Source organism: Pteropus medius, unplaced genomic scaffold (genome assembly GCF_902729225.1).
Source record: "Pteropus medius unplaced genomic scaffold, Ma_sr-lr_union100, whole genome shotgun sequence".
Lineage (NCBI taxonomy): Eukaryota > Metazoa > Chordata > Mammalia > Chiroptera > Pteropodidae > Pteropus > Pteropus medius.
Window position 1 is genome coordinate 1 of NW_024356269.1, and position 8738 is coordinate 8738.

At 33.3% G+C, this 8738-nt stretch overlaps 1 protein-coding gene across 1 annotated transcript; it reads right to left on the reverse strand.

The window, feature by feature from the left end:
- Positions 1–7171: 7171 nt before the first annotated feature.
- Positions 7172–8110, reverse strand: LOC120601445 (olfactory receptor 1052-like). The gene has a single exon (XM_039861105.1). It carries the CDS (start codon positions 8108–8110, stop codon positions 7172–7174), a length of 939 nt encoding a protein of 312 aa, XP_039717039.1.
- Between the last annotated feature and the right edge of the window lie 628 nt (positions 8111–8738).

Genomic DNA, 8738 nt, shown 5'->3' on the forward strand with positions numbered 1-8738 from the left:
ACACGTATTAAGTCCTATAATGGGACACATGTAAGAGGCCGCCTTCAGACTGTGATTTCTATATTCTCAAATCCTGTGATTTATGACCTTGCCCGTAGTGCCTAAGGATCTGGGCTACGGGCACATCAGTTCTCATCCCATTAGCCTGCATTCGTAGGAGGCGACAAATTGGACTGAATCTGTAAAGAGATAATTGCAAGCTGGGATGGTCTTCATTTTCAAGACAACTCAGGATCCGAGTTCTCTCCATATGCAGATGTCATATCAGCAGGAAGGACAAAATAAAGGGGAGAGGAGGAATGACAGAGGTGGAAAGAACTGTGTCTCAGGTTTAGAGAAATCGTCACATGTCACTTTAGCTTATAATACATTGGCCAAGTTTTTGTCTAGGCTATCTACAAAGGAAGCTGTAAAGGGAAGTCTTTATTCTGAATAGCCATAAGTTCAGTTAAAATTTTAGGGTTCTATTCCTTTGAGAATATAAGAGAGTAGATTTTGGGGAAAAATTATCCCAGGTCTTTGACATGGGATATCATGGTAGATAGATGATAGATCTTAAAGAACACGTTAGTAGTAACTTTTATTTACTAACACAGTGACTCTTCTTTAGAGGCTTGAAGAATCGTGTAATGAGATCACGTGTATAATGAAACTAGCTTATTTCATAAGCTCAAAAACAAAAAAAAAAAAAAAAGAAAAACTACTGCTGGTTTGAAGGCTGCCATGAACCCGACCGCCCATCTCTTGAATGTTTATTTCTCTATCTAGCATGCGTTTGCTGATAGACAATTTTGGGGGATTTTGTTTTTATCTTAAAATGAATTATGAGGAATTCTAATAGCTATATTTCACAGAATTCCCATATATCTGTGTATATATGTGTATGTATATACATATACACATATTTATACATAGACACATATACATATATGTGTGTAAATACATACTTTGTATATATACATATATATGTGAAAAGTTCTTTACTCCTTATTCCAAAAACTATTAAATTTTTCCTTTCTAAATGCAAATTTCCTAAATTTCTAAATTAACAGCTATTAGAAGTAGAGACTAGGTGACATTCTAACCAAAAATATTCGATGCCGTTATGCATACACTTCTGACAGGTGTGTAAAAATGGTACGGACACTTTGGAGAACTGTTTGGCAGTGAGCTGAATATGTGTCTGACTTATGTCCCAGGACTTACACTTAGATATGAGTGTGTATGTCCACAAACATACATGAACAAAAGTGCTCTTTTGTTCTTTTTCTAGACTTTATGTGCTGGCTAGGATAATCTCTAGTTTCAAATACAAGTGGTTATTGTGAATATCCCCATCTTGCACCCAAAATCAATCATGGATGTGGTAATGCTGGCTATCTAATCATTAACATTAGCTATAATGTGGCTGTAGGTATTTAAACTCTACAAATATTTTACTGAGTTTTTATCACTATGAGATTTCAAAATTTATAAATATTTTTAAACATCTTTTATAATTATGTTTCCTCTGTTAGACCAATTTAACTACACTCTTTTCCTAAAATAAGTCCTTCACTTCAGAATTTCGGCTTCTCTGGTATAAGATATAGTAGCCTATAATTACCTCTTTACAGAACGTCCTTTTCAGGTTTTAATATCTATGTTTTAGTGGTCTCATAAAATTAGCAATTTTTTTCTTTCCTTTCTCTCTGAAAGAATCTTAGAATAATGTTCTTTATTGCCTGTATATCAGGAACACATCACCAGGGAACAGATGAACCTGGAATTTTCCTTTAGAATATGTTTTATCATTATAAATTCAATATTTTAAACATATTTAGAATTATTTAAATATTCTAATTATTTGTACTTGTTTTGGTAAGTCTTGTTTCTCAAGAAACTTTTTATTTTATCTAAGATTTCATCTTATGAATTTTTTAATTGTTATAGAACCTCTAATGATATTCTCTTTTTTGTTTATGGTATTAGTAATTTGTGTTTACTGTCATTTTTCTGGATGGATTTTGCTACAATTTCATTATTTTTGTTATCCTTTTAAAAGAATGATTGTTGATTTTCTCTCATGTAATTTTTATTTTCTATTTTTATTTTCTTCCTACTTTCTTCAATTTATTTCAAAAATATTGTAAACTTTGCATTGTAATCTTTTAAAATGTAGATTATTTATGAGTGTGTTGAATAATTTCCAACCATGTGAAGATTGATTGGTTAGCTTTTTGTCATCCACTTAAAGTAAAATCCACTGAGATCAGAGAATATCCTCTATATGATTTCAAATATTGATATTTTTTTATGACACACATGTCATCAATTTGTAAACGTTCCATGTGTATTTTAGAGAATTAGTATTTTGTAGTTTCATAATGTTCAATGTATTTCTACCAGGTCAGTTAAATTGATCGTGCCATGATTTTATTTTTATCAACTATTATCTGTCGATTACACAGAGAGCTATTTTAAAACCTCCAGCAATATCTGTGAAATTTATCTCACTTTCATCAGCTTCTTGATAAGTATTTTGAAGCCAATTATTAGGTAAATACAAATTTAAGATTCTTTCTATTTTACCACATAAAATACCTTTTTAAATGATAATAATTTCTCCTTAAGGTTTGCTTTTTCAGGTATGAATATAGTGACACCAGCTTCCTCTACATATGTTTGCATGGTATAAATTTTTCCATCTTTTTACTTTTAATTTGTCTATGTCCTTGTATTTCTTGTCAAAAGCATATATTTGTTTCTTTTTTTAAGTCCACTCTAGTGGCTCTCAACATAGGCAATTTTGCACCCCCACCTCCCAAGGCGTATTTGACAATGTCTAGATACGACTTTGGTTGTCTTAGAATTAACATACAATGAACAGGCCGACCTCCACAACAGAAAATCACCTAGCCCAAAAGGACACCAGCTAAGGTTTAAAAACCCTAATTTAGTTTGCCAATCTTCATTATTGTATGTAAATATTAGCATAGCTCATTCTGCATGGGGCATCTCACTATCAGATTTATGTTTTCCCTTCTGAATTTCATTTCTTCCTTGTGTACCAGTAAATTAATCAAGACTTTACAATAAATTTTATCTTATTTATTGGAGTCTTTTATTTAGGTATTTCAAAATCTCATTTTGGTGGCAGGGGAAATTGTAATATATCTTTTCCTTATCAGAAACTTTTTTAAATCGATAACTGACCACATGAAACACTGGAAGAAACTTTGAACACTTTATCTCTTTTTGACATTTATGTTATTTTTGTCCTATTTTTTGCTTCTCCATATGTTCTTATTTCCTTAGAAAATTATTTTTGGTATGGCTGTAATCAGTAAATGTTGTTTTAAAAAATTTATTTTTAATTATAGTTGACATACAGTATTATATTTGTGTCAAGTGTACTTCAAAGTGATTTGACATTTATATACCTTACAAAGTAATTACCACAAGTCTAGTAACTGTCATTTTACATAGTTATTATAATATTATTGACTCTATACATCTTTGTGACATTTTATAACTTGAAGTTTGTACTTGTTAATCAGTCAGTATTCTTTAAAATTGTTTATATATTTACTCTTGTGGATGTTTTTCTTCATTATGTTCTGTATTTACATTGGGATAATTTCTTTTTGCTTAAAACGTTTTTCAGTGTGTCTTAATATAGTCTGAAAGATTCTTCCAGCATTTTAAAAAAAATAATGTCTTTATTTTTTCTGTCTATTTTTGAAGAATATTTTTCCCTGAGGATAGAATATTAGATATTTACTTTCTTTTTCGTGCATACTTGAAAAATGTTAATCCATTTGCCCTGCATTTTATAATTTCTTTGAAAAGTTGACATGAAATCTTAACTGTTGTTCTATTGACCAGGAAGTACCTATGTATGGGTTTCTCTGTCTTTTTTAACTTGGGATATTCTTCCCTTTTTAAATATGTTTGTTGAAAACTTTTCACTTTTGAAAAAAATAGTTATTTTATCTTAAAATACTTATTTTATTCATTGTCTCCTTTTTTTTCTAGAACATTAATTACATGTATTTCATACCATTTGATTGGGTCACACATGTCTCTCGTGCTCTGCTTTATCTTCTAATTTTTTTCTCTCTGCGCTGCAGTTTAGATAATGTATATTAGAGTTTGTTTGAGTTTATCAGTCTTATCTTTTGCTTTATCTGATATGCTTTAAATCCTTCCTGTGAGCTCTTATTTTTAACTTTTGTGGAATGTTTTTTTCATTTCAGAATGCCATTTGTTTCAGTTCTATTTTTTTTTTTTTAAGAATTCGAATAGGCATAATGGATGTACAAAAACTGCACATATTTAATACAGAGAATTTAATGTTTTTGGACATGTGCATACACCCATGAAACCATAACCACAATTAAGTTTAAAGACATATTGATCACCTCTAAAAATTTCCTCATGTCTCTTTATTTTGTTTTGTTTTATTTTATTAAATTTATTGGGGTGATATTGGTTAATAAAATTATGTATATTTCAAATGTATAATTGAATAATACATCATACCTATATGGCATTGTGTGTTTGTCACCCCAAGCCAAGTCTTCAGTCATCATATATTTGACCCTTTTTACCCTCTTTTGCCTCCCCCCATGCCCTTTCCCTATGTTAACCCCCATACTGTTATCAGTGTCTATGAGTTTTTGTTTATTTATCTTATTTCTTCATTGTTGCTTTCAGTTTTATATCCCACATATGAGTGAAATCATACAGTCTCCACTTTTTCTATCTGACTTTTTTCACTTAGCATGATATTCTCAAGATTCAAACATGTCGCAAAATGTAGTATTTCATCTTTTCCTGTGGCTGAGTAATATTTCGTTGTGTTGTAGGAATAGTTAACATGAGATCCCATCTTTTAAATAACGTTTAAGTACACAAAAGAGTATTGCCAACTATGAGCAGTATGTTATATAGCAGATCTCTAGAACTTATGCATCTTGCAGAACTAAAACTTTATACCCATCGAACATTTCCCCCTTCCTCCCAGAGAGACAGCTGCACACTCGTATCTACCCCAGTATTATTCACAGTAGCCAAGATATGAAAACAACCTAAATGCCCATCATCCAATGAACGGATAAAGAAAATGTATATTCATAAAGGAAAGTATTATTCAACCTTAAAAAAGAAAGAAATCCTTCAATTTGTGATACAAGTCAACCTGGAGGATATTATGCAAGTGAAATAAGCAAGTCATAAAAAAGTCAAATACTATGTGATTCTATTTGTAAGAAGTTTCTAAAATAGCAAATTCATAGAAGCAGAGGATAGAATATTCCTGTTTAAATGTATTAATCTTCCCTTGAAATATTTCATCTTAACCAAGTTTTCTAATTTTTTCTCTATTTTATTCAAAATGTTAAATATAGTATTTTTTTGGTCTATTTCGTACTCCAGCATATAACTCTTCTATGGTACTGCTTATATTTGGTGCTTTCTTATTTTTTTTATGCATTCTGGCTTTTTATATGTAATTAAAATCTTCATAGTAACTGGAGATGACATTACTTTCTACAGGGGAGGGTTTCACATTCCTGAAAAAGCATGAAGAATGAGACTGATTATGTGAATTTAATTATTAATTGGACTTCTGGTTTTTAAGCATTGCACCAGTTTCAGGAGTATAGATTTTTCAAAAAGTTAAGAGCTGAGACTCTCCTTCCAGCCCTTAAGCTCTGTAGGAAACTCAGTTTTAATTCTTTGAATTTAGCCTCCGGCCTACACCTCTTCAAATTGCTGCAAATATCTTGAGGGAGCTGCTGGCCTTGCATGATGCAGGCTTTTATTTCTGGGGGGACATTATTAACCAAACACCTAGAGACTGAGAAAGATTGCACTCTGTCTTTCTAGTTCATTCTGAATCTCTAGCGTCCGTGATCATCTTCTAGTACTGAGGAAAGAAAATTCTAGCCCTTCTGCGCTTGACTTGAAGCAGGATCAAAATCTAGCAAGTGTCTTGAAAAGAAAATCTACATTATATTTATTTCTGGCTGCTTCCTGTGGCAGGACTGTGTGTCTTCTAAGCACAGCAAGAGTTGGGGAAATTTCAACCTGCCCTTGTGGTCCAGATCAGCTTCTTTCAAACTCTACCTCCGACCCCTTTCAAGTTCTTGAAGGGAAAAACTGTGATGTTTAAACTTCTATATAATCCAGTTCATCTTGCCAGTTTACATAACTGTTACTGCTCCACTGTTTTCTCTTTCCTCAGAGCAGTCACAAGGCACAAGTTCAGAATCAGTAGCTCTTTGTTTTGGTAGATCACAATCATTAATATTTGTATTGTTGGGGATACCTCTAAATGTTCCTCTACTTTTGAGAAGTTCTCCACTTAAGACTGTCTATCTATCTATAACCTGTTATCTATCTATCATCTACCTATCATATATCTATCTATCTATCTATCTATCTATCTATCTATCTATCTATCATCATCTAGCTAGCTAGCTAGCTATCATCTATCTATCATCTATCATGTATTTATCTACCTATCATCTGCATCATCAATTTATCATTTATCATTTATCTATCATCCATTATCTGTCTGTTCTTATATCTATTATTTGGTCTCCAGGTCTGCTCAGGCTCAGATATGGCTGAAACTCTGAAAGGAAATACAACCATGTGTGGTGTAGCCGGCAAAGTATCTGCCAAAGATTCTACTGGTTTCTCTGAACGCTTGCAGAGTCCTCCATGCATCAAGCCTGCATTTTCAAGGGTGAGATAAAGTCAGCTCACCTCTCCATGTCTATATCTCTCTGAGTCCTAAACCACTCCAGTTCTGGTTTCCTTAATAACCACTCAGTTTTAACAACATATAAAGTCTATGTCTTGCCTAGTTTTTATTGTTACTTTTGAAAAAATGCTATTTTAATAACAAACTACTCCTTCCACCAAGAAGTAAGAGTGTTCTATTATTTTATAAGTACTGTTACCTATGTTTTTCTAACTCTTAATTTTGAAACATTTTAAACTTACAGAAGAGATTCAAAGATAATACAAATTTGCAAGAATGGTTAACTATCGTTTATGTGTCAATTTGCATAAATGCATCTCGATTATAGTTCTATTTGTGATCATATCTGTGATATGATTTTCAAGAAATTATCTATGTGCAGGTTAATGTTACGTTAAAGCCATAGAGGATATTGAGTCAAGTCGAGGTTCTCTTCCAACATATTGACCTTTTTGCTGCATCTTTCACATCCTTATTCCTGAGGCTGTAGATCAGTGGGTTTAGCATGGGGATCACCAAAGTATAAAACACAGCAGAGACCTTCTCCTGTTCCAGGGAATACTGAGAGCTTGGCTGAATGTAACTAAAGGTCACAGACCCGTAGAATAAGGTCACAGCAGTCAAGTGGGAGGCACAAGTAGAGAAGGCTTTGCTCCTCCCCTCAGCTGAACGAATTCTCTGGATGGCAATGATGATGCGGATGTAAGAAACCATGATGATAATGAAAGTGAACATTGCAATGACCCCAGAAAATACCAAAATCAGCATCTCATTATTATGAACATCAGAGCAAGAGAGCCTCAGAAGAGGAGGAAAGTCACAGAAATAATGATTCACAATGTTAGGACCACAGAAGTCTAGTTTGAGCAAACCTATTGTATGTGTCAGAGAGTTGATGATGCCGCCCATATAAGATGCAAGAACCATCTGGATACAAACTCTTTGGGTCATAATGACTGCATACAACAAGGGATTGGCTATTGCCACATAGCGATCATACGCCATCACAGACAGGAGGATGCCCTCTGTGGTTACATAAACTGAAAAAAGGAAACTCTGCAAAACACAGCCAGAAAATGTGCTGGATTTGTGTTTTGATAGGAAATTGACCAGCATCTTAGGAGCAAAGACAGTAGAGTAGCAGATATCACAGAAAGAGAGGTTGCTAAGAAAGAAGTACATTGGAGTATGAAGTTGAGCATTTAACCAGATCAGAGTGATCATTCCCCAATTACCTACCATAGTGATAAAATAAATAAAGGTAAAAAGCAGAAAGAGAGGGATCTGCAAATTTGGATTTTCCGTTAAACCTACCAGAATGAATTCCTTCACACCTGTATGATTCCAACCTGCCATGCATTCAGGTTTATTCAGCTCTTTAGCTGCAGAACAGTTGATACCACTCAGATGAAACAGTATGATTTCCTCCATGATCTGGTATCCATAATAGCAAAGACCAATGAGCTTTACCCTGTAGTTAGATGAAGAAAAGAAATTAACTTCAGCAGTGGACCTTATGTGTGCTAGAAAATCCACCTGTAGTGATTCAATTTATTGTGACTAGAGATTATTTTATTCCCTGCTTCTCAGTTTCCACATCTTAAAAATTGGAGAAAAGAAACCTTCTTAGAGTACAAAACTCTTAATTGATAGAACTGACATTCAAATACAGATATGCCCCATACTAAACCCCTGATTCATTCTATGACATGTAACTCTTTAGCTTATATGTGATACAAACTGTGGCCCTCTGTGATAGAAATTATTTCCGTATCTCGTGGGTAACTTGTCCCACGTTTTCACTGGCAGTTAACTCATGATGCTCACTTTCATAGTACGCAATCCCCTTCCTTTCTAAATCTCAAAAGAACTGCCTCACCTTCTGCTCAGATTCTCCAATTCGGACAACAGTGCCTGTTCTCCTGAAGAACTGAGTCTGGAGAAAGAGATAAAACAATCTTTTCACTTGCTATTTAATATTTAG